Source organism: Ursus arctos, unplaced genomic scaffold, assembly GCF_023065955.2.
Source record: "Ursus arctos isolate Adak ecotype North America unplaced genomic scaffold, UrsArc2.0 scaffold_36, whole genome shotgun sequence".
NCBI lineage: Eukaryota > Metazoa > Chordata > Mammalia > Carnivora > Ursidae > Ursus > Ursus arctos.
The window spans coordinates 14050310-14076908 of record NW_026623050.1 but is presented as its reverse complement, the minus strand read 5'-3'; the positions used below and the strand labels follow the sequence as shown (position 1 = coordinate 14076908).

The 26599-nt window shown below is 38.4% G+C and overlaps 2 protein-coding genes across 3 annotated transcripts in view; one reads left to right on the top strand and one right to left on the bottom strand.

The window, feature by feature from the left end:
* Positions 1–10033, top strand: part of MYEF2 (myelin expression factor 2) — a 37817-nt gene extending 27784 nt beyond the window's left edge. For both annotated transcript variants that reach the window (XM_057306238.1, XM_026518427.4), the window contains one exon: positions 1865–10033. In XM_057306238.1, the coding sequence (XP_057162221.1) occupies positions 1865–2028 (164 nt within the window). In that variant the 3' untranslated portion in view covers positions 2029–10033. The remainder of the gene's footprint in view (positions 1–1864) is intronic.
* Positions 2608–26303, bottom strand: SLC24A5 (solute carrier family 24 member 5). The gene is made up of 9 exons (XM_048219005.2): positions 26183–26303; positions 25300–25479; positions 10318–10401; positions 10121–10224; positions 9683–9783; positions 7701–7984; positions 5449–5655; positions 3429–3530; positions 2608–2930 (listed from the first exon to the last, which is right to left on the bottom strand). Exons 1-9 carry the CDS (start codon positions 26301–26303, stop codon positions 2608–2610), a joined length of 1506 nt encoding a protein of 501 aa, XP_048074962.2.
* Positions 26304–26599: the final 296 nt, after the last annotated feature.

The following is a 26599-nucleotide window of genomic DNA, read 5'->3' as shown; positions in this document are numbered from 1 at the left end:
GGAAGAACCTCTAACTTTAAAAGCCCTGGAAAATTCTCTATAGTCTCCTTTGGAATCATTGTACAGTGCTGCCATTTACCAAGGTATGCTTCCTTAATGAAACTTCCTTTTTTCAGGTTCCGGCATTCGAGATATTAAGAGGACTCTGGAAATTGCTCTGCATCTATCTTTAAAGCTTTTTAAAGTTTCATTTTAGGTTGTTTATTCGAAAATGATTTCTGTGTTTTTTATTTTGTTTTAACCAGTTGTAGGTTATATATTGTTTGGATCTTCTTTAATCATGATAATATAATTTTTTCTGGGGATTAGTCTGTTTTAGAAACAGTTAAAGGCTGCCTAGCTTGGGTTACAAGATCATGGTTTTGGCTCACTATGACTTTTATTAACTTGGACCATTTAATTAGTATTGAGTGGGTGAGTAGTTGACCAGCAGTTGGTTTAAAACAATGCAGTAATGGTGGGATGGGAAATGGATGAAAAAGAAGTAGAAAAGTAGTCCAGGATGTTGTAGATAAGAAAGCACTCAGATCAAGATTTAAACAGAAAACAAACTTTACTACTCATGCATTGAGATTAAAATTGATCCTGTCACCTGGAAAAGGGCTTATGCGATTTTTGATAAGCCCTTTGCTTTTATTGTCCCCCTCTTCCTTTTTAGTCCCTTTATAGGACTAAATATGTTTGGCTTTCTAAGTTTGTTGCCAGGCTAAAATTAGCCCATGGTGATTTGGCAATTATGTAATATTCAAGGAAAGGAAATATGGTAAGTAGGCACACAGCTCACCCAAACCTGTGTGGATCAGGTGATAATACATCCCAGTTTGCCTGGGGATAGTCTCCCTTTGCATCCGTTATTTGTGTGTGATTACTAACTCTCCATTTGACTCTCTAAAGTGTTCTAGTTTGGATGGTGGATTTTTATGGACATTTTACAATTTGATAAATGATACTGATTTACTCAAATACCAGTCTCTAGAGTCAGCAATGATATTAACTGTATATGGAACAATTGTCTGGTTGTCTTCCTCCTCTTTGAAGCTTCTCTGAGGTTCTTCATGTTCTTACCATCACTGTTTTATTGATTTAAATCTGTGATATCTCTTCCATGCCTATTTCCGTAACCCATTTGGTGCCACTCTTACACTGGAGTTCAAATTGTGATGTTGAATAAATAAATGACTTTGGCACTGTGGTTGATAAACAGAATTAATGGGGCCCTTTGTGGCCTGGCAAAAATTAAAATTCTGGGCAGTTGCTACTATTTGTAGTAGGAATGAAGGAATGAAAAGGAGGATGAAAGGGAAAGAAGAGAGATTTGGGAGATTGAGCAGAAACTGACAATTTTTTCTAAAACTAATTTTGTTTAAATTTATAAGTTTATTATTGGGCATGGTGCCTTGGTGGCATTTTGTGCTAGTTTGCCATATTGCAATAAAATTCACTTCAGAGACTAAGAATTTTTTTTTTTAAGACTTTTTTCATTTGAGAGAGAGAGAGAGGGTGTGTGTGTGCACACAAGCTGGGGGAGGGGCAGAGGGAGAGGGAGAAGCAGGGAGCCTGAGCAGGGAGCCTGACACGGGGCTTGATCCCAGGACCCTGGGATCATGACCTGAGCCAAAGGCAGACACTTAACCAACTGAGCCACCCAGGCGCCCCCATGTATGTATTTATTACTTTGTATGAATTGCGTTATAGTCAGAATATAAAATGATGAGAATAATGTTTATATGATGTGTTATTTTTAAATCGTTAATGTTTTTAGCCAGTTATGGATCATTTCATTGGCTACGAGGAATTTCAGACCTGTGCAGTGAAATGAAACCCAGTTAAACTGACTAGTAATTCTGTAATTTGTCTTTTACAGGTCATGTAATGTTCGCGGAAATAAAGATGGAGAATGGAAAGTCAAAAGGCTGTGGAACGGTCCGATTTGACTCCCCAGAGTCAGCTGAAAAGGCCTGCAGGATAATGAACGGCATAAAACTCAGCGGCAGGGAGATCGATGTTCGCCTGGACCGCAACGCGTAATTTCAAACCCCGGTTGGAACATTCTTACATCTGTGTTGCCGAATCTCCTAGTAAAAAGTCATTTTTTTAGTAATTCCGTATGCTTACAAAAGCTGCAAAAATGAACTTTTAAAAACTCCCACCAGCTTTTAACAGTATAGTGTTAAATATACTGTGATTTTTGTTAATCTCAAGTTTGGGTTTTTAAAGACAGCAAGTCGGTCATTCAGTTTAAATGAATGGTTATACTGTTTTTAATGAAATAAGCCATTTTCTTGTTACTTTCAGTACTACAGAGTGGGGTTGGTTTGTTCAAGTTTCCTCAGCTTTTATCAACTTATTGTAAGGTGAAACATAGATGATTTTTTCAAAACTTCCGTTTTATATATGTAATTGTCCTTGAAAAGAAAGGGCTCACACAAATTAGGATGTGATTTTGGTTGGTTTTAAATTACTTTTCTTTGGTGATAAAAGTATTACTGTAAGTAAGTTTTCGATTCTAAAGTTCAGGATATTTTTTATTTCACTTAAATGATGAAATGGAGTTTTCCTTCTCTTCCCTCTCCCATCATTCACATTTTCCACATAACGCTATTAATATTAACCTCCACAGCCCCTTATTTTATTATTTCCAATGATTCCAAGTTCATATAGAACTGATAATGTGGCAATCCCCAAGTATAATAACAGGCAGACTGCTCCCAACTTTCTGTCTAGTTTCCAGCCATTGAAGTGAACTGCTGAAAAAAGAAAAATAATTGAAATGTTGAGCGTGATGGTTATGTAAGTTAGTCCTCTGCTGTTCACTTCTACAGGAGCTGATGTATTTATAAATGCAGTTTTAATAAACCACGGAACACCTAAGCACAGCATATCAAACACGTTGGATCCCACGATGTTAGACATAGCCATATCTCCTTTGCCTGCAAAAAAAAGCATGTTGTTAACATGTGCACACCAATACTGTATTTTATTAATAAGCTTCATAAAAAAAAAAAAAACACTGGAAATTTTTTTTGTTGGTTTTGGAAAATTGTTGTATTAGAGCAAAAAGTCTTACTGAATTTGTATTTTTTAATTTGGGGGGTTAGTATTTAAAGTCTTAACATTTATTTAATAATAATTATCTTTATTTATTAAACCATTTTTCAATAAGGTCTATAGATCACTTGTTGCTTTTCATTCTAATTTAATATGGTTAATTACTATTTGATGCACATTCCAGATGAATATTATTTGGGGGATTAGATTTGGTGAAATTACTCTGCTATTAAATAGTAAATCCTTCTTTTCGAGTCACTCCTTTTTTTCTTCAAAGTATGTTAACTGAGGAAATAAATATTTTTAAAGGTATCTTTGCTCAGTGTATTTCAGCCAGGCTTGAAGAATGGGCATTGCAGCTTGAGGGACCTAGCTCTTACCTTTTCTTGCAACCAACACGCTTGCAATCGTGTCTGGCAGGCTTGTTCCGGCTGCTAATAAAGTAAGGCCCATTACCGTATCAGGAATTTCTAATGTTTCCCCTGTAATAAACAGAGATACTGCGAGTTGCAAAACTTACAGATTCAATAACCATTCTCTGCAGTTAGTTCAGATATTTCCTTCCTGAACAAAAAGAAAATAGGCACATTTAGACTTCACAACTAATATGTACTTAGATTTTACCTAGGAAAATATTTGAATAAGATTGGTAGATTGGATAACCCAGGTAGCACAAATTTTGAATGACAGATATCTAAAGATATTTAATAGAATTCTACTTAGGAGTAATCCCCCTACCTGGTATGCTTACAGAAGGTTTGGATGTTCACTGTTAATCTCATTAAGGCTGTTGCTTAATATATGCTAATGAGATTGGTCATTTTCTGCTTTTCAAACTATTTTCTTAAAGTGGTCAGAATTAAGCAAATTGTTTATAGCTATTTTTAACCTGTAAATGTATTAACATGGTACACATTTTTTAAGTCATACTTTGGTGATCTACCTTAAACAAGGGAAAACAAAAATAGGGTTCTACTTGAGTCTTCCCAACATTATGGTCCCAATTTATTAATTGTTCTGTTAAATTTGGTACCAGTTCAGCATTTTTCAGAAATGTGTTCATTCTGGGAAACAATCAGAGGGAAGTTAAAAAAACGTACATGTAACTGCTCTTTAATGTTGTGATTGAAAACTTACTTTAGAATCTTCTTTCTTTTTTTTTCTAAAGATGTCAGTTAAAAGAACTTCAGCTGTTTATTGCATGCTTTATATATTGATATTAGAATTGGAATCGGTTGTTAATTTTTGTTACTGGTTTGCCAGAGTTCATATGTACATAAATAACACTAGTATTTATCATCTTGGGGGCTGTTCTATGATCTATTACTTGATTTTGTTCTTCTCTTGATTTCCTGTTGTCAAATATATTCTGGCTGAGAAAATTTGGAGAGATTTAATATGCAAGCTAATTGGACTTTTTCATCTTTCTCATTAAAAAAAAAAGAATACTCTGATTTCTTGCTAGCATGCTATTCTAAGTCATATATTAATTTGTGAAAAGTCAGAGAGCAGCAACCTTTTTTTGTAAGGGCCATGTAGTAATTATTACTTTAGGCTATGCAGGCTATATGGTTTCTGTTGCAGGTACTCACCTCAGCCACTGTAATGTGAAAGCATCCATAGGTAACGTATAAATGAATTAAATGAATGGGCATGATTATGTTCAGTAAAACTTCACTAGCAAAAACAGGAGACCTGGTCATTCGGTCACACAGGCCTTAGTTTGCTCACCTCTGATATGTCCATTCAGATTAACCTTTTTGGGAGAAATTCTTGATTTTTTTTCCTATGTTTATATTCAGTTTTTTCTTCTGGAGTCCTGTGGGACTAGAGCTGATTATGGCCAAGCAGTAATATTTAAATTTTAATCATGAAGGTAGTAGAAACCTAAATTGAAATTTTATTTTATGCCCTTTTCACCCATTTCATAGTTTGTTTATATGTCCATATTAAAAAGCAAAATGAAATGCAATCCAGTTAAACAGTGGGCATAACATTGTTTTCTCAAAATGCCGGCCCCTTGCTATATTTTTCATTATGGAATGAAATTCAATATAAAGAGTATATTGTGGACCTCATACAATGTGATTTAATTATTAGTGCAATAGGAAAACATCCTATGTATTTGATTTCATTTATAAGAAGATCCTGTGGCTTGTAACTCTGGGCTGTATAATATTGAGAATATAGTTGATATGTAATATGCAACTTACAAACCCTGAATGATCTTGTTGGTATATTAATATTTAACCTTTTTGTAAGTAGCACTTCTCTTTAGTCTTTGCTGAAAGAGAAATTTCCTCCGTAACTAGACTACTTTTAGTGAATATATGCAGTTTGTTCTTCTATAAAACTGATTATTTTCTTTTTAAATTGTGCTTTTATGCTAAAGATACATACCAGTTATTGTGACCATCCAAACCAGGATATATGTAAATGCAGATATCCATAGTGCTGACATGAAAAATGTTATCACAAAATAATTTTTCCAAAACTTCCTTCTACAGTCTGGTGTGGTTAGAAAAAGTAAGGTAATAATAGGAAGGGATAGTACCCAAAATATTCTTTTTAAGTCTGCTTCAGGCATGTTGAAAACACTTGGTGAATCTGTTGAGGAAAGAATAAATGATTTTGAGTTTTCTCAAATGGCCAATTAAGTTGGAAATGTCCATTTAGAAAGCTATATTGAAATAAATTAGCTGTATCAGTTTTTAAGAGGCTATTTAAAACATTTGAATACCTCATTACTGATATTGCTGGCAAAAAGAAACTAATTGAGACTTCAGGGCAGACAGTAAAAATGTGATACTCAGCATTTCTTGATTTGGGGCCTTAAATCCATCAAAACATCTTGGATCGTTCACTAAATATATTAGACGTAATGTTTATGAAGTGTCAGTTGGACTTTCTTTTTTTTCTACAATGTGGATGGTCTTTAGTAACTTTTTTTGCTTATGGGATTAACCTGGCTTCTACCTATTATAGCTATTATAGTTGTCTCTATTCCCCAGTATTGATGAAGTCTCTAGCCTGCTCTATGTGTCAGATAATGCATACTTAGGAAGTATAAAATAATTACAGCATAATCTTTTTATTAAGTTGAATATTCCATTCTAATTCTCATTGTAAGTGAATTTTGGAGGCTTGCCTCATTTTTCTTTCTTATATTGGTTTAGCAAATTTGGAATTCGCTACAGTTCTTAGGAAGAACCTTTAAGAAAATAGGAACTAGCATGGAATCTACAATGTAACTTGAGTGTGTTGCTTTATATAATTTGTTTTATTAAATTAGTGGAAGACAGTAGTATATTAGATAAAAATAAGCGTTCACTTTAAAATTATTTAAAATTTGCATGGCATTTACAAAAGAATGTACCCATATATATTGGATCAAATTACATTACAACTAATGCTAGTAAAATAATTCATGAAAAAAATTTGCCAAGCCTCAGCCAGTGGGCCACTAAGTAAATTTTAGATATAATCTCAGTGTAATGAAAAAATTTAGAGTGATTCTTTTGAATTTCTTTTTATAAAATTTAACTTGGCAATATATACTACTTACACTTGGAAGGCTAAAAACTATAATTTTTGTAAGAAGGAGAAAAGTTTTAATTTTTTTTTAGGTAGTAAAAGAATAACTTCCCTTCCTAATGTACTTAAATTTAGACTCTGTTTCATTCTAACACTTTGTAAAAAACTAATGCATAAATTTTTATTTCTGGCCATAGATGAATTTGACTTCTAAATATCTAAATGTTTTACTACTGCTTCAGATGACCTGTTTAACTCTACTATTTCTTTTTTCCCAGACCAGCCCTTTTTCCTAAATTCCAACTTTTTGTAAGTGGTGTTCCCATTTTCTCAATCAATCATGAACAAAGCCTGAGAATTTTCTCTGCTCCCTTTTCTGGCCCCATATAGTCCTTCTGTTGCCTCGTCTTGGTGGTGCTTCCTCTGCATTGTCTTTTTTATTCCTACTTTCCTTCGCTCTGTCTAGGCATCTACCAAACACATCAGCTGCTTTAGTAGCCTCTTACAGACCTCCATTTCTTTTATCCTTTAATTTCCCTGCTTCATAAACCTGCAAAGACTTGTATAATAGCAGTTAAGACTCTTCTATTCTATTCTTTCCTATCCACCTTTTCTCTGCTTCCTTACTGTGTACATTCTGTGCTCCAGGTAGGCTAGTACTTGAATAGGCCTTTTGCTCATATTAATTCCTTAGCATCAATTTATAGAATATACTTTACTCTTAACTTCTACGTCATTTACATAATAGACTTCTGTAGCTGTTACTTGTCATAAATCATGTCATCAGCTAAAATCTGATCACTTCTACCAGGCTCAGTTTAAATGCTCCCTTCTCTGTGATAATCTTTTCTATGTAGCCATCAGATTTTATATACTCTGTCCCATTTAGAAACTAGTTACACTTTTCTCTTTATAGTACTTAAACCTCCGTATTTTAGGTATTTTCTTTTTTCCATACAGCATTGGAAGCTTCTTAAGGATAAGGAACCACCTCTTCATCATTTCTAAATCTCCACAGTGTCTTTTACATAAGTGTATATAGTAATTGCTGAATTGAAATGAGATTCTTAAGTTTTTCTAGTGAATAGACTTAATAGTGGGCATGATGTGCTTATTACCTTCAGAAACCTGACTAAGATCATGTAAACTTAAAGGAAGCTGAGAGTAGCCAGACTCTTCATGAAATATCCCACTGTCAGTTCTTGATTGGCGACGGATAAATGGCTGACCCTCATCTTCCCATCCCATCAGTGGCTGTTGTTCACTTCTCTCCTCCATAGCTTCCGCAAGACAGGTGCAGCAAGGACTGAATTTCTTTATAATATATTGGCTAATTTTAATGTCAAAACACAGCACCAAAACATATAATCCATATATCAAAAGCAGCAAAGTTCCTTCATACCTATAAATTAGAGAAATTTGTGTGCTTTAAAATTAAAAACAAATTTTTTTGTTAGAGTTAATAGCTTCTGGGAAGTATCTGCTTAATAATTTTCCAGCATAGCAATAGAACAAGCAGAGAACATTGCTAGGTATATTTTGGTTTTAGAGATGTGTCCTAACTTGGTTACAGCATTACTGTTAATTTATTGATAAAAGCTTGGCAGTCTATATTTCCAATAAAACCAAGAATTATAAACTCATTGTCTTCATTTACAGATTCTTTACAAATGGTAGGCATAAACAATGCTTTGAAAATACTAGTTGTAGATTTTCAGAATAAAAGTTAATGAATAGCGATGGGCATTCTCCATCTCAGTTCATTGGCAGCATACATTCCCCAAAATGTGTAGTAATTATAAAAGAATATAGTATCTGTTCATTTCAACTGTGTCTAGACAAATCTGGAATAAGACTTTTGTGTAAAATATTCAGAATATATATGAGGCTTTGGGACTTTCAGTTTACAGAGATTTTTTCTTTTGATGTAACTGAATTTGGCTTGTATCTGCAAGAAAACAAGGATAGTCTTAAAAATAAAATTATACCTTAGGCACTGAGAACTGTTGTCCTATGCTCTGGTTTCCTAAAGATTGATGATTAGCTTAATACCATTACATTTGAACCTGTCATTTACCTTTTATTTTATAGCCAATGAATTTCTGCTACAGCTGAAAGCACAGAGTTCTTGATTTCCCTAATGGAGTGAGCATAAGCTTGGATACTCTCATAGTCAGTGTCCCCTTAGAGACAACTGCTGAGTCCCAGAGGGATCCCTACTATATCCATTGGTCTTTCTTTGGGAAACAGACCAGATTTTAGGATGATTCACTTCGAAATTTTTCTCTCTGCTAGATTTTAAGTTTCTTGTTAGCAGGTATTTTGCAGGGTTGCTAAGTTGTACTCCAGAAAGGTGCCATTTACATTGTTTTTTATTTTTTGGTATCCTCCGGCATTGTACAATGCACAACCTCTGTGGCTGTGCATTGTACATTCCTCTCCATCCCTTATGATTCCTAGCATTGTGTTAAACACCTACTGGATACCTGGTTCTTATTAGTTGAAAAAGTTATTAGCTGTCCACTGAGTCACCCCCTTTTTCATTTTCTTGCAACAGCAAGATACTGGGAGGTTACAAAGAAAGCAAACAATTGTTAATACCTAAATATTGTTGATTCTTAGAGGAAGGCTGTAATTCCTCTTGCTGAATGAACATCAGAAAGTTGGAAGAATCTGAAGATTTTAAAATTTACTTCCTCCATCATTTCTCTCTAGTCTTGTGACCATGACCATTTCTAGCCAAGCTAAGGTAAACAACCCAAAAGATGAAAACCCAACTGTTGGGGGCTTTAATGGACAACAGAAGGGGAGACTTTCTGAACAGGCAGTGGGGCGAAGGAAGATTGGTAATATCCAGTGATTAGTGAGACAAGGAGACATGACTATAGAAATTTCAAAGAAGGGAAAACCCAACCAGCAGCGGTGATGAGGAAGTAAGCTCAGAGGCATATGGGAAAATGGTGCATAAGTGGCAGGTAATCAAGAGCTCAGTAACTGAAATAAGGTTTCTGAAAAAGAAACATTGCTAAACCATTGGAATTTCATAAAATCCTGTCTGTAATTGTGTTTTACATAAGAGTAACAATGATTTCAAGCTTACCAGTAAACTTGGTTGTCGAATATTATGCCAAGAACTGCGGCTACACTAACTGCATATGCTGCACAGTCCCTGAATAGGGGCCAACATGATAACGTTGAGACCTGTAAAATGATAGTTTACTGTTTCCATTACACTGTAACTTTGAGGACATGCTTAGCGTAATACTGGAATTGTATGTTTGTAGCTAAATATTGTTATCTTTTGCATTTTGCTTAGAGAAAAAGGAATTTTAAGAACAATTGTGTTTCAAAGCCTACTCTGGTTTTCATAACTTTGACCAAGAGTTATTTGTGGGTTAACTTTAAATGGAATACATGTTTTTCTACTGATTAATAAATTTGATTGAACACATTACTAGTGCCTTATTTGTTCTAGACTATAAAGAGTTTTTATAGTTTGTCAAAACAGTAAGCGGTTGAATGAAGTTTTCTTACATACCGCATTAGATAGCAAGCCACAAGCCGCACAGATGCCAAAGAGGTTATACATTGCAGATCCAAGGATGGTGCTAACGCCGATATCTCCCTTTGTGATAAATACACCTGCGAGCAAGGTAATTGCTAAGTTAGTGTTACTAGATTTGAAGAAGGGAAAATCACATTGAGTAAGCAGAAAATATAAGGAGCAATATTTACCCAGGAAAGCAGTAACTAACTCAGGAGCTGAACTACCGGCTGCCATAAAAGTTGCACCTGCAACATCCTGAGACAATCCAAGGGCTGAAGACAAATGAAATTATGTTAAAGTGGCAAATGAAAGGGTATGTCTCTATACCTAAATATTCAAATCTACAGCTTCGCAGAAAAGCACTGACAGTGACTTAAACTAGAAAAACTAAACATGCAGGTTAAAAAATTAGAGGAATCCAGTGCCTTGCTTTCTCTATGAATTCACTACTTAATGCTTCTGTAGAAAGGGAGAGGCGGCCAGGGACTATTGGAGCTATGCTGCTGCGACTTGGTATTGTGAACGCCAAGATACGGATTTTGTAGCACCCAGAAAAGCTTCCTTTCTGGCTCTATGGCTTGTAGGTGTATAGTGACAGAACAAGTTCTTTAAAATGACGCTGTCAACAGTGCTCCAATAGGAGCTGGGGAAGTGAAGTATTTCAGGAGTCATAAGTCCAATTTGAAAGAGGAGGAAAAAGTGAATATTGGTAGTTTTTAAGACCTGTAAGTGAACCTGAATTGAGCTGATTCACAAATTGGCAATTTCAACCTTGTCAATACAAATGAGAGGAAATTGGTTAACTAGGAACCAAAAAGATTTACTATTGTATAATTAGAATCTATTGATTTAAAACATAAAACCAGTAAGGCTTTGCTCTAGAGTAGGAAATATAAGAAAATAAAACTACTCAAATAGTTTGTGTGTATCCCCCAGACTTACAAGCACGCAAATCCTTTATTTTCAGTGATTGCTGGGATGAGAGTCCTAAGAAACTTTTGGCTTATTCAGTTTCAGAGCTAAGGGATCTACTATGGGAAGGAAAAGGGAAAGCCATGTTGAAACCTTGCTTTGGGGAAGCCAAGACAAGGTTGCATCAGAAATCCCCAACCGGGCTTTACTGGTAGACTAAAAAGTAGCCCGTGGAAGTAGCCTGCTTTTTTATTCTTGGTGTGGCAGATTGTATTTGACAAAGATGGCTACAGTATTGGCATCCATGTGATTTTCCAGAACCTTTCCATTCCTTGCCCTCCCCCCCCACCCCCCAAAAGTATAGTTTATGTGTCCTCCTGTGACTGCTTTGACTAACAGAATTTGGCAGAGCCATAATATTTCTGAGGCTAGGACATAAAAGGTGACAAAACGTCCTCAGGATTCTCTCTAGGGACCTTTGCTTCAGGGCCCTAAGCCACAGCATGAAACTACAACGACCGTTCAGCTGTACTGGAGAGCTCTCATGAAGAGCCAGCCCACACAGAGAAAGAGATGTCTGACACACCCCGACCATTTCAGCCCCCACATTTTGAATTTCCCCTTCCCAGGCACCAGACATGTGAGAGGGAGGAAGGTTTCAGATAATTCCAGCCTTCTGACTACCACTGCATGAGAGACTTCAAGTTGGAACTACCAGCTGAGCCCAGTAAACCCTCAGTGCTGTGAGAGGTAATACGGTGACTATTGTTTTACGCCGCTAGCTTTGGGGTGATTGGTTAAGCAGCCATTGATAACTGGAACACCTGGCTATTGTTCACTTAAGTTGTTACACTTTCTGAGTACCTACCATGCCAGGTGCTTTTTTAAGGGCTAGGAATATGGCAGAAAGACAAATGTTTCTGCTCTTGCGGAACTAATTCTAGTGAAGAGAACAGATAAGAAGAAACTGATAAGCAAAATATGTGTTGCATTAGAATTTTGATGTTACTATTGGCACTGTTTGGGGTTGCCACGAGCCGCACTCATACAAGATGGCGAACGTAACTGGTGAATACTGTATGTGTTCTGACTCTCCATCAACTAGTTGGCTGTTCTGCAGTTTCTCTCCCTCTCCTCACACCTCCCTATTCCCTGAGACACAAAAATACTGAAATTAGGCCAATGATTCCCCTACCATGGCCTCTCAATCTTCAAGTGAAAGGAAGAGTTGCACGTCTCTCACTTTAAGTCAAAAGCTGGAAATGATTGGGGCGCCTGGGTGGCGCAGTCGTTAAGCGTCTGCCTTCGCCGGCTCAGGGTGTGATCCCAGAGTCATGGGCTCGAGCCCCACATCAGGCTCCTCCACTGGGAGCCTGCTTCTTCCTCTCCCGCTCCCCCTGCTTGTGTTCCCTCTCTCGCTGGCTGTCTCTCTGTGTCAAATAAATAAATAAAATCTTAAAAAAAAAAAAAAAACGGCACTCAGGTAGGCCAATTATTTTTTTTTAATTAATTAATTTTTTAAATGATTTTATTATTATTATGATGATGATGTTAGTCACCATACAGTACATCCCCGGTTTCCGATGTAAGGCTCGATGATTCATTAGTTGTGTATAACACCCAGTGCACCATGCAATACGTGCCCTCCTTACTACCCATCACCGGTCTATCCCATTCCCCCACCCCCCTCCCCTCTGAAGTCCTCAGTTTGTTTCTCATAGTCCATAGTCTCTCATGTTTCATTCCCCCTTCTGATTACCCCCCCTTTCTTTATCCCTTTCTTCCCCTACCGATCATCCTAGTTCTTATGTTCCATAGATGAGAGAAATCATATGATAGTTGTCTTTCTCTGCTTGACTTATTTCACTTAGCATTATCTCCTCCAGTGCTGTCCATGTTGTAGCAAATGTTGAGAACTCGTTCTTTCTGATTGCTGAGTAATATTCCATCGTATATATGGACCACAACTTCTTAATCCAGTCATCTGTTGAAGGGCATCTCGGCTCCTTCCACAATTTAGCTATTGTGGACATTGCTGCTATGAACATTGGGGTGCATATGGCCCTTCTCTTCACTACGTCTGTATCTTTGGGGTAAATTCAGGTAGGCCAATTATAACATGATCGGTAACTGAGTTATTTTCCTCCCTGATTCTTGGCATGGGCATATAGCTGCCTCCATTCTAGTCTTTCCTAGGGGAAATAATAGTTACCAGGAGTCAGGGATACTTTGGAAGTTTTCCAGCATATTCCAGAGGATGTATCAATTGAGAGATATTGGATATTGGATTATCATGAATTCTCTAATCAAATCAGGGCCCGATAATATGTGGATGAAGTTGAAAAAGAACAAAATGCTTTATTTTGAACTAAATGTCCAAACTTGGTGCCCTGAAGAGTGAATGACCAATCTTTGCTTAATGCTAGCTGAAGAATGCTTCATTAGAAAAATTCAGTCTCAAGAGGGAAAAGGTGATCTATTGAGTGTTTTGTTGCAAGGTAGAAAAATAAGTGGCCCCTCCGAACACTTCTACTATGAAAAGGCAGTAACAATAAAGCTTGTTGCTATTCACTGGGCTCTAATTGAGTTATGAAAGGGAAGATTCTGTAAAGATGGATGTATAAAACTTCAAAGATATTTTAACAAGTTCTATCTTAAGGTTCTAAGAATATTTTGTAAAATGGTTTATACCTTTGAACTTTAGAATAGACCGACTTTGTCTTCGCTGACCTTTGGGTAGCATTTCTCTCTGCTATAGTTTATTATTAAAGATAAATTGTTCTGGTTTTTTTCCCCCCAGAGCTATTACTTTTTTCCCTCTTTATTACTCTAAAGGAATGATCACATTTCCTTCAGGATATAGGAGAACTGTTCAAGGTGAGTTTTCTTTATGGGTTTAGATATCATTACATTGTTTATATAAAGTGCAACTTCATGATAATGAGCTGTGGTCCACGGGGACCATGACTTAGACCAAAACTCATCAGACTTTTCGTAAGCATATTCTCTTCTCTGATGCCATGTTGAAAAGCTTTATAACAGTTTTTGAAAACTCTCTTCTGGAACTCTAACTATATTATAATATAGTAGAAAGAGCTTTAAACTGAAACAGAGACCTGTATTCTGGCCCAGCCCTAATATGGGACTTCAGACAAGTCATTGAGACAAGGCTTGTGTTTTACCATCTGTACAATGGGGCATTGGACGACATGATCTTTGAGGTATCTTCTAATTTTATCAATTTTTATCAAAATGTAGACTCTATACCACTTTTTATTGTTAAATAAATTTATTTTAATAAAAAACCCCTACGTTATTGAAAATTTAGGAGATAGAATGGAAATATAGAAGGGGAAGAGTCACTTACACGTTTACCATCGTGTTTTAACCACTGCTATCATTTTAATGTATTTCCAGCCATTTCATGATGCATATTTTAATAGAGTTATAAGCATAAGCTATATATATGTGATTTGACACAATTTTAGAAGGTCCCCAGTGATAGCAAATTTTCATGCTTTGTGAATGGATTAGAGTTTTGGAACCAATCAAAGGTCATTCAGACCCAACTCTAGTGACTGAGTTGGTAGTCACCCTGTGCAGTTTTCTTTTGGGTCCAATGTGAAGTGCGACAGCAAGCCGAGGCTTCTTATGATCTGCAAAACTGGTTCTGACATTAATTTCAAATATATTTTTAGAAATTGTTTTAGTAAAGCTTTAGTGTTATTAAAATAAATGCCTAGCTTCTCAATGCACTATATGTATATATATATATATATATATATATATATACACACACACACACACATACATGTATATATATATGTATGTATATATATATATTCTGTGATTTTTTTAAACAATGAATACAAATATTTTGAGTTCTTTATAGTTACCCATTTCATATTTTGTCTGAGCTATGATGGAATAAATTCTGAAACCCCATACAATATATATTATATATGTAATATATAAAATATAATATAATATAATATAATATAATATAATATAATATAATATAATGCTTTTAAAGGGCTAATTCCACTTAAGAGGACTCCCACCAACTCCCAGTCTAATGCTTATAATAGTACAGTGAATTTCCAACTGCCCTAAGCCTATCATAGAACACAGACACAAGACAATTTATCTCCAAACCTTACAATTACTTCAGTTTTGGCTCCATAACTGGTCCAAGGTCACATAGGTAGTAATTGCAAGGACAGGATGGGCACCTAGCTCTTTTTTACTCCAAAAAGCTGCTCTTTCAGTTTTCCATGTAGGTAAAGTGAAAAGATAAATGCATAGCCTTATTATTATTATTGCTTGTTTCCGCAATAGCAGCATACCCATGTAATCCCCAGACAGCTTGGTACTTATTTAGATCCCTCTACCTGGGGTAGATTTAGATGCGATCCAAGGGGACCACAACTTAGATCAGAGGGAAAAGAAAGACAAAGAGGATGGAAATGCTCTTGAGAGGAGGATGAGTGCCCTTGTGTCAGGGAGGAAGCACTATTCTTAGACTCTTTGTTCTTTGGGAAGGCTTTGCCTCTGTAAATTTCATGAGGATTAAGAATCAAACAATCCCCTGAAACTGTAGGCTATCCAAATGCCATACGCACAGAATTATTCAACTCCCTTTCAATTTTATCAATTTAGAACCAATTCTACCTGGAGTTAAAACTTGCATTTCTTTCTCATTGTCTATTTCTGAGACATAACATTGAAATTGAATATGGGCAAACATTAGTTCAAAGCAGAGTGAATAAAAATAAACTTTTAATAAAAAATTAAATATTTTATGTAAGTATGTTTCCCCAACACCTTATATTAAGATCATTTTTACTTAAGACATGTTATACCTCAAAGGATTGGCCCGATGGAGGGATTAGCGTTTCTGAGTAGTATATTAGTGTAACATTTAAAAAGAAAAGTGTCTTAGCCAGCTTATGATGGACTATTGGGCTATGTCAAGTGACCAACCTTAAAGGGTTCTCAGTTTTCTATATAGTTAGCTTGGAAAAAGGTAAAGAAAGCTGCTCTAAACATTGGTTAAATAACTTGAAGAGATCCCCTTTACCTATCAAAATGATATATAAAAAGGATTTAGTTTGGCTTTATACTGAACTTTAGTTGTTTCTGAAACTGGACTGCTTATAGAGATGAGAGGTAATAGTCCTATTTGGGCTATATATAATATATAAAATATTAATTTATATTTAAATGAAATATACTTTAGAGATACCATTTCTTAAACAAGAAAAGAAGCGAAAGAATAAAATGGTACGGATTTTAATATAAAAGAAATAAAAGGAACTCTAAACAGAATATTCCAAAGAGTTATCATTTAAAGTTGCCACATGGATTATTAGGTCAAAGGGTGGGTTTCATAAGCTTACTTCCCAGCTTGTGAAGGTAGTACTTGCTTTTATTTGCCTTCAACTGGGTGTCCAGGCTCTGGCAGACGCGCCCTAGATTTGGTATTTGCCCCAAACACATTCATATTGACTTGGATCACTCACCTCTGCACTTCCATCTCTGCTGAGTAAAGGATTATAGTCTTTGTAGTCTATTCTTACATAATATGAATATTTAGTGAATGTTTAGCATGTGCTAGGTTGTTGTGCGAGCGCTTGAGTTGCGTTCCGTCCTGTACGTGGCACACAGTGCTAGGAGCTGTCTCCGTCTCCGACTCTCTGTCACACACACACCTCAGTGTATCCACCAAGGATGGGTCTAGGGTCTGGAGGAGCACAGCTGGTGGGGATGAGGGAGGTCCCTTAAGTTTATTCTTTACCTCATTACCTCTAGCTCCTTTCATCTCAGATAATATTCCACCTCTGAGGACGTCTTTTAACCCCTTCCCCTGAATCTTCATCCTATTTCCCAATTCAGAAACTAGATCTTATCTCCGAAGGTAAAATGCTCTGGACAACTAGAGTGTGATTTTTATTCCCTCTATGATGTGGAATTAATTTCTCTTCATTCCTCTATGTTCAAAGAATCATCATTAGCCTCTTTTCCTATAGAACTAAATGGATGTGAAAGAAGATGGGATTAGAGGAAGAGGGTATAGCGACAGCATTTTCTCATATGACTGCTACACAGCTAAGATGACCGCAAAATGTCTCAGGTTGTCTAACAGAGGTATGTGTTGGTGGTGGGGTGGGGAGAGAGTCCGTGTGACTTTTGTGATCATGAGTAGGGCAAGGAGAAAGCAAAGATCCTTGCTGGAAGAAGCCGCAGGTGGTGGTGGCTCTGGAAGAAATTTCCAGATCAACATAGCTAGCTATAGACAGAAAAGGGGCCCAGTCAGGGCATCAGCAAGAGGCTCTGCCCTCCACCATTTCCTGCTCATCGTCTCCACAGAGACTCCAGTCCTGAGCCTCTTCTAGTCTTCACCTTGCAGAAAACCCTTCTGCTAACCAAACTAACCACTGCTGTGACTTGAAGAGGGGGCAAATGGGATGACGGGGCCGGGGTGGGCCAGGGTCCTGCCACTTCTCCCATCATGTTCTAGGCTGGGACTCAGAGCATGCACCCTACAGAAAGTCATTGCATCATACACGATGATTAGGTCCCATAGTAGCACCATAATATGAGCTCATGGACATTCTAGACAAAATGCTTAGGCCTCAGAGTCTGATTATTGTACTGTGGGCGAGTATTTATAACATTAATTTACAACCTCCTACAGGTTGCTGCAAGTCTAAACTGATTTCTTTCTAAAGCAATTGAGCGGATTCTCTTTATTTTGTAGAATACTTCCTCCATAGTAACAACAGGTATTTGACGTGTTTTTGTTTTGTTTTGTTTTTTGGGGTTTTTTGGGGTCAAAATTCCAGTGCCCTTGGGAGGGAAACACCGTTTAAGACTGTTTAAATAAAGACGATTCTTTTGAAACAACCATATTATGGCAGTTAACCTCAAACAAGGACGTGCAAAAGTATATCATTCGGCAATTGAGAACATTGTTGGATGTTGGCATTAGAGAGAGCAGTCTCTGCAGGGTCCAAGCTGTGTAGTCTTTTTTTTTTTTTTTTAATTTTGAGACAGCACAAGCGGGAATGTGGGTGGTGGGGAAGGGCAGAGGGAGAGAATCTTTCAAGCAAATCCCACCCCGTCACACTAAGCGAGGAGTGTGACTCAGGGCTCAATCCCACAGCCCGTGAAATCAGGACCTGACCTGAAACTGACTGAGGCACCCGGGCACCCCCAGGCTGTGTAGTCTTAAGTAATTAGTTATCATCTGAGCTTCAGTTTTCTTTTCTTTTTTTTTTTTTTTTAAAGATTTTATTTATTTATTCGACAGAGATAGAGACAGCCAGCGAGAGAGGGAACACAAGCAGGGGGAGCGGGAGAGAAAGAAGCAGGCTCATAGCGGAAGAGCCTGATGTGGGGCTCGATCCCATAATGCCGGGATCACGCCCTGAGCCGAAGGCAGACGCTTTAACCGCTGTGCCACCCAGGCGCCCCTGAGCTTCAGTTTTCTCATCAGGAAAACCAATCTGTAGTCCTGACTTGGTAGGGTTTCTGTGAAGACTAAAACCATCTCTATTTAATTTAGAACAGTGCTCGGTCTCCTACAATTGTTTTATGATAAATAGCTAATAAATAAATACATAAATAAATAATAACACTCCGGCACATGGTGGAATGCTTCAGTAAACTGTTTTCAGGATTATATTAATCCTTATTAGTTGACAAAATGGGTGGAATTATTGCAACTCAGTGCTCATTAAAGAACTATGGGGAAATGTAAAGCATTTGCGGACTTCTCTGAAGCCAGTTTCTGTGGCTGGAAACAAATTCCGGAGAAATTGTTTTTTGTTGCTGATGTCCTAATTTGTATGAGACTATGCTAGACCTTGAACAGAGAAATGACAGAATTAATTTATAGGCATTTAAAAAATGAATGGAGCCAGCACTATTTCTATCTCATTTTGTTGCCAGTTATTTTCAGTATTCAAGACCAGGGTCAAGTCCTAGCAGCTGAAGAAGATTTAGAAGCAGCATAGGCGTCTATCAATCACACATGTGATATTGTGATTTATAAGAAATATACATTTGGTCATTCAGATGACCGAAATATATTTCTCATACATATTTGGTCTTCAGCCCCGGTTACCACCTCAGGCTCCCTAAACCCTTGGAATTTCCTAAGTATTAAGAGTGATGAAGGCATCTTTTGTTATGTTAACGAGGGACTTTTGGACTCCACCTAAGAACCAACTCTGTAATTAGAGGGTTGGAACTTTCAGTCCCACCCCCGACCTCTAGGAAGGAGAGAGGGACTGGAGGTCGAATCCATTGCCAATGGTCAATGGTTTATTCAATCATGCCTATGTAATGAAGCCTCCATAAAACCCAAAAGGAGCTTTCTGGAGAGCTCCCAGGTTGGTGGAGGTGCAAGGAGAGTGGAAGCTCCACGCCCTTTCCTCATACCTTGCCCCACGCATTGCTTCCACCTGGCTTTATGTCATTTTATAATTCCAGATGTGTGTGTGTATATATATACACTCATAAACCAGTAATCTAGTAAGTAAAATGTTTCTCTGAGTTCTGTGAGCCACTCTAGCAAATTAATTGAACCAAGGAGGAGGTTGTGAATCTCTGATGGACAACCAGTTGGTCAGAAGTAAGGGTAACAACCTGGGCTTATGACTGGTGTCTGAAACCCAGGGAGGGGGTCGTTGGAACCCCCAATCTATAGCTAGTCATTTAGAAGCACAGGCTTGCAACTGGCATCTAAAGTGGGGGGTAGGGAGGCTGTTGTAGGCCTGAGCCCTTAACCTGTGGACTCTGATGCTATCTCCAGGTAAATATTGTCAGAATTGAATTGATTTCTTGGACACCTTGCTGGTGTCTGAGCACTGCTTTTGCTGGCGTGGGGACCCCCTTCCCCTGTTTTGTTTGTTTTGCCGCCCTGCTAGATGCAGGGATCCCAGGACCAGGGCTGCAGCTACAAGGTCGGGAAGCAGGGAGGATGGCTAAGCCAGAAACTGTGACCATGTCTTCAACCTTCCTGTCACAATTCCTGGGAGCCTGATGGGATAGGGTGTACCTTCACCCCCTCTGCCTAATTGGGATTAATAGTGAATTCAGCTATATTGCTTGTGGTAAAAATAGCTCACTAGTTGTGCACCCGTGTGGCCTTACACTGTGTGATCAGGAATGGGCTGAGCGACAGGCGCTTTCTAGTCCAGCACAGTGGACTGGGTAGTTACCAATGACTGAATGAGAGTCTGGTAATGGGCCAGTATCTTTGGACTGCCATGATTGTTTGTCCATAAAGGGGATATGTGTGTGAAGACCAGGAAGTGAGCTGTGACATTGTGATTTAAAAAAAAAAAAAAAAATATATATATATATATATATATATATATATATATATATATTTTAGTCCCACCCCCTATATATATATGTGTATATACACATATATATATACACATATATATATATAGGCTTTCCCCAAAAGCCCTGGAAATTCCTAAGTGTAGAGGGTGATAAAGATGCCTTTTGTTAGGGGAGCCCTCCTACATTGTTGGTGGGAATGCAAGTTGGTACAGCCACTCTGGAAAACAGTGTGGAGGTCCCTTAAAAAGTTAAAAATTGAGCTACCCTATGATTCAGCCATTGCACCACTGGGTGTTTACCCCAAAGATACAGACGTAGTGAAGAGAAGGGCCATATGCACCCCAATGTTCATAGCAGCAATGTCCACAATAGCTAAATCATGGAAGTAGCCGAGATGCCCTTCAACAGATGACTGGATTAAGAAGTTGTGGTCCATATATACAATGGAATATTACTCAGCTATCAGAAAGAACGAGTTCTCAACATTTGCTACAACATGGACAGCACTGGAGGAGATAATGCTAAGTGAAATAAGTCAAGCAGAGAAAGACAACTATCATATGATTTCTCTCATCTATGGAACATAAGAACTAGGATGATCGGTAGGGGAAGAAAGGGATAAAGAAAGGGGGGGTAATCAGAAGGGGGAATGAAACATGAGAGACTATGGACTATGAGAAACAAACTGAGGACCTCAGAGGGGAGGGGGGTGGGGGAATGGGATAGACCGGTGATGGGTAGTAAGGAGGGCACGTATTGCATGGTGCACTGGGTGTTATACACAACTAATGAATCATCGAGCCTTACATCGGAAACCGGGGATGTACTGTATGGTGACTAACATAATAAAAAATCATTAAAAAAAAAAAGATGCCTTTTGTTATGTTCATGAGGTATATTTTGGACACCTTCTAAGCGCCCACTGCTGGTTGCCAAGGGAACAAAGCATGTGATTAGAGGGTGGGAACTTTTAGTCCCACCCCCCTGGCCTCCAGAGAAAGGAGAAGGGCTGGAGGCTGAATCAGTTGCCCATGGTCAATGACATAATCAATAGTGCTTACGTGATGAAGCCTCCCTAAGCAAAAAGTAAGAAGATGGGATTTGGAGAGCTGGGAGAGTGACACGTCTGGAGAGAGCATGGAAGCTCTGCGCCCCTTCCTTGTACCTTGCCCCATGCATCTCTTCCCTCTGGCTGTTCCTTTTATAATAAACCAGCAATCTAGTAAGTAGAATGTTTCCCTGAGTTCTGCGAGCCACTCTGGCAAATTAGTTGAACCTAAGGAGGAGGTCATGGGAACCTCTAGATTTATAGCCATTTGGTCAGAAGTATAGGTAACAACCCAGCCTTAGGCTTGGTATCTGAAACCCAAGAAGGGGTCAACGGACCTCCCAATCTAGAGCCAGTCAGTCCGAAGCATAGGTAATACTTTGGGCTTGCAAATAGCATCAGAGGGCAGTGAAGGCCAGGGGTGGGGGGCATTCTGGAATCTGACGCTATCTCTGGGTAGATAGTGTCAGAATTGCTTGCTGTTGGGGGAACTGCCCCTCCCCATCTCCCACACATTGGAATTGTGGACCCCGTTCTGGACTGAATACCAATTTACACCTTCATAATAGCTATTGTATCATATTTCAGAGCAAAGAGCGACTCACTTGTCTGCTGATGATGTTTCAGAGTAATTCCACAAGTGGCCTGGTGGAAGTCATTATTAATGTTCTATGAAGTCACTTAATGAAGATTATTTGAAGTAGCAATCTAAACTTTAATGCCATTTCTGCTGCAGGCCTAGAAAAGTTATTCATTTATTTACCACTCCTAAGACAATTTTTTAATAAACAAAATTCTTAATGAATTTGTTCTTTCAGTCAAGTCACAGTTTGGAAATGTGAATACAAAAAGAAAAACATTTTTTGACTTTCTACTTTCCAGGAAGAGAAATTTTCAAGGTGGGACAACGTACCTCGAATTTAAAATTTCCTAGTTTCTGTTTTGTTTTTAAAGATTTGTTTATTTGTCTTAGAGAAAGAGAGAGTGAATGTGTGAGCCTGGGGTGGGAAATGGAGGGTGAGAGGCAGAGGGAGAGGGAGAGAGAAACTTAAGCAGACTCCGTGCTGAGCTTGGAGCCTGATGCGGGACTCAACCTCACAACCCTGAGACCATGAACTGAGCTGAAACCAAGAGTCGCATGCTTAACTGACTGAGCCACCCAGGCGCCCCAGGGGCTCAGGTCATGGTCTCAGGGTCGTGAGATCAAGCCCCACGTCAGGTTCTGAGCTCAGCACATGGTCTGCTTGGGATTTGCTCTCTCCCTCTCTCTCTGCCCCTCTCCTGCTCAGAGCGCCCTCTCTTTTTCTCCCACATAAATAAATAAATCTTTAAAAAAATAAAATTAATAAAAATAAAATAAAATAAAATTTCTTAGTTTAATATAATTAACATGATCTATGTAGGTTTTCTAACTAAAGGTTCAGTCCTGGCACAAGGGTGAGCAAATAGATTATTACAACAGTAAAGAGGATAGAAGCAAATGCACATACGTATATATGTAAGAATTTAGTATATGAAAATCGATCAACTTTCTGAAAAAATAGCATTGCATCCTATAGTAAAACGAATTCTTAGTGAAAGAAAGAAAGAAATGTAAAAAAAAAAGAGAGAGAAACTACAAGTAAAAGAAAATATGGCAATTTTTCTGACGTGGGGATAAATGTCTTTCTAAGTGTAAAACCAAAAGGAGAATCATAAAAGAAAATATTTATAAATTCACTTAAAAATATGTAAACTTCAATGCGATACACACTCAAACCACAAAAGCAAACAGCAAACTGTGAAAAAAGCATATGACATAAAAATTATATTAAGAAAAGGGTTAATATCCTTGTATAGAAAAAAAGAAGTCTTGGGAATCAGTAAGAAAAAGACAAATCCCCTCCTGTTAGAACATGGGCAAAAAGGCACAAAAGCAAAACCACAAATTTCAATAAACATGAAATGTTCAACCTCACAAATAATGGAATAAATACAAATTTTATAAAATGAGCTTCCATTTTAAAGCAATTGACAAAAATATTTATTATGTTAGTATTCATGGTTTTCTGGAATGGAAGCTATCCCACATTCTGGAGGTGTAAGTTGGCACACCACTTGTGAAGTGTTTTTGGCAATGTATAAAATAAAGCTTGAAATAAGCATAGCTCTGCATCTCTAGCAAAAAACAATCAGAGAAGTTTGCAAAGATTTTATACGAGTATGGGCACAACATTGCTTGGAATAAACAAAAGTAAAAAAACAAATGTCCAAAGAGATTAGTAATTTAAAAAATTCTGACACCTTTCTACTGGGTACCTACTATGTATAAAACCCAGTGTTAGGGACTTATATCATCTACAAAATCATGCTACCATTAAAAATCATGTTTTTGAAGAGCATTTAATAATGTGGGAAAATGTGCAGAATAAAATATTATATGAGGAAAAAGAAAAAAAACCCTCAAACTGTATCTACAGCAAGACCAAAAAGCCAGATGGTGACGGGGGGATCTTGGAGTGATGAAAATGTAAGTGATTTTACCTTTTCCTTCTTTTTTTTCTTGCATTTTATCCATCTAGGTAAAAAATACTGTATTAAAGTAATTTAATCTGTATTATAGAAAAATATCAATGCTGTTGTCAATGGAATGTCAATATAAAAATGACTGTATTTCTACCTACTTGAGTTCAATCATAATAATTATAACAAACTTATGCTGACCTGTACTCTGAATTTTTTTTCCTTAAACAAATACATGTCGAGAGCCTCTGTTCTTGCCAGGTCCTGTTGTGGGTGGAAAGGAGACTACAACGGTGCAGTGAACAGGAGAGAAAATCGGGAGCATTTCAGCGGGGCCGGGGGCTGTGGCCATGGCAAAGGGAGAGTTCACATCTAGCTCTCTGTCTCTGGGAAGAAATGCTAGCAGTGTGTGTGTGTGTGTGTGTGTGTGTGTGTGTGTGTGTGTGTGGTGGGGGGGAGAGGATGCTGTTTCTGTGCAAACCTGTGAGCGTGCCGGAGGAAACCTAACCCTTAACTTTGACATTCTCTGAGGTGAGTGTGCTCAACCTATTAAGCTAACCAAGCTGGGGATAGACTGGAAACTTCTGCTGGCCCTTTTGTTGTATACGGCACGAATCATCATCGATATCCCGACTTTAAGGGACTGGGATACCGATGAAAGGTATATGCCTAGAGTTCTGGGTGATACACAAGGCTGAGGGGTTGGAAGAGAGAGGCTTGGCCTGGCAGATCTTATTTTCCGAAACCAGCAACGGAGCTTAATTTTTAATAACTGAATTTGCAATTATCTGATGCCTGAAATCACTTTACATAAGACGCAGGACTTATTACTTATTTATTGGTTCGTAAATATCAGTTAGTTTCCTTACTAGCATAAGGCTGAAAAAGGAAGAGGGGAGAGGATAGTCCTTAATGTCATTTATTTACCATCTACCTTTAAAAAAATTACAACCACTTTAGAGTCAAACTGAAAGAAAGCTTTGTAAAGTGTAAAACGGCAAGCATTAGGAGTGCCTTGTCTTAGGAATACACACCAAGTGCATATAGGGGAAAACTCGGAACAGTTGACTTACAAACGGCCAGCCAGGCAGCATGGTAGCCAAAGAGTTTCTAGACATAGTTCTTGTAGTCATAATTGCTGGGTACTCATTTAAAGATGCCCTGCTGCACATTAACTACCAAGAAAAACCACATGCAGGCCAGTTCCTTAAGGTAGGGCCCCCAACACAGAAGTCTGAGCTCCGCGACCAGTTGAGATGGGCAACATTGTTGCCGAGCTCTTTTACAGACAGCCACGGATGCTCCGCACCGCTGTTTCAGAAGCTCGTGGGGGACATTTCCAGCCACTTACATTCACTGATGATTTCCAGGGAGGGGAGGAAGTACTCGTCACAGACAATAGACAGGGCCATGAACATGTAAAGGATAATTAAGAAGTAGATGACAATGCCTCCGTCCATGCGCTCCTGTTTCGTGAAAAACCCTTCAGGAAATTCCAGGGATGGAGACATAACACAGTGGGTGCTATTTCCTGGTAAGGAAAAGAAGGTGAAAATTTGAGGTATGCTGGTGTCGCTAGTTCCAAGCCCACAAAGAGAGATTCCTTAAGAAAACTCTAAGCGTGCGGTAACTGGGTGGAATTCTAAGAACCCTGGTGAAAAGGTATAAAGCACTTCTGAATATGATGTAGAGCTTTATTTAAAAAAATAATAATCTTTGGGGCCCGAAAGGGGAGCTTTAATGAAATAAGCTGATGATAGTGAAAGAATTAGAAAAAAGAAAATCATGAAATCATTCTTGCTTGTCTGCTTTATGTCTAAAAGGGAATTCTGAACCCCTCTTCCTCCTCAAAGAGAAACTGTATCTCTGTAGAGAAAGATTCCTAATATCTGTAAAATTTCATCTTCCCATTTCAGAGCCCAAGCTGCCCACGGGCCTGCGAAGAATCCTCCACTGTTGCGCAGAGAATTTCTAAGATGAAAGAAGATTTTTTTCATGAAGTCTCCAACAATAAAAGAAACCGGAGACTTGCCTGCTCCATGAAGCCTGTGAATTCTTTCTGAGCTATCTTTGAGAACTTATTCGAGGGATCGAAAGTGTTTGATATTCTTCCAAATGCTAGCAGTCAGAGGAGGAAGGGTAAGCCGAAGTGAGTCAAGTGAGAATTTGCCTCCCTTTGTCCCTTCATCCGTATGTGGCAGCAGCAGGGGCGGCTGACCCCAGTGTCCACCTACCTGTGGCCCTTGGGAGACGCTGGGGCAGGGAGGTGCCCAGGGGAGGCAAGCGTGCAGCAGCCCAGAGGATGCCCAGGAGCAGAGCCCTTCTTGCCCACCGCTGGCCCCCTTCGGTCTGCATTTCTGCTGTGCTCTTACTGCAGAGCCCTGCTTTGGGAAGGGGGAAAGGGAGAAATAAGCTGGATCATGTGAGGAGTCTCCTTCCTGCTCACTGCCCTGCCCAGGACACATCTCAGCAAGGCCCGTGCAGGAGGGAGGGTGAAAGGAGCCAGACAAGCTCCTCTAATCAGGAGCCCCAAGCTCCAGAGAGGCTGGAGGAGGTGGGGAGGACAGCGGACGATTCCTGCGTCCAGCTGCAGTAATCCCAGAGGGCAGAACCGGGCGGCTTGCTCTTTAAGGCACGGTTTGACCTACTGG

Bases quoted from the DNA above. Each gene is read 5' to 3' on its own strand.
- SLC24A5 (XM_048219005.2), bottom strand. From the start codon at position 26,303: ATGCAGACCGAAGGGGGCCAGCGGTGGGCAAGAAGGGCTCTGCTCCTG. The intron at 10,402-25,299 runs GTAAGTGGCTGG...ATTTGTCTTCAG, and splicing joins CCTGGAAATCATCAGTGAAT to CCCTTGGATTGTCTCAGGAT. The intron at 10,225-10,317 runs GTAAATATTGCT...CCTTGCTCGCAG, and splicing joins GTTAGTTACTGCTTTCCTGG to GTGTATTTATCACAAAGGGA.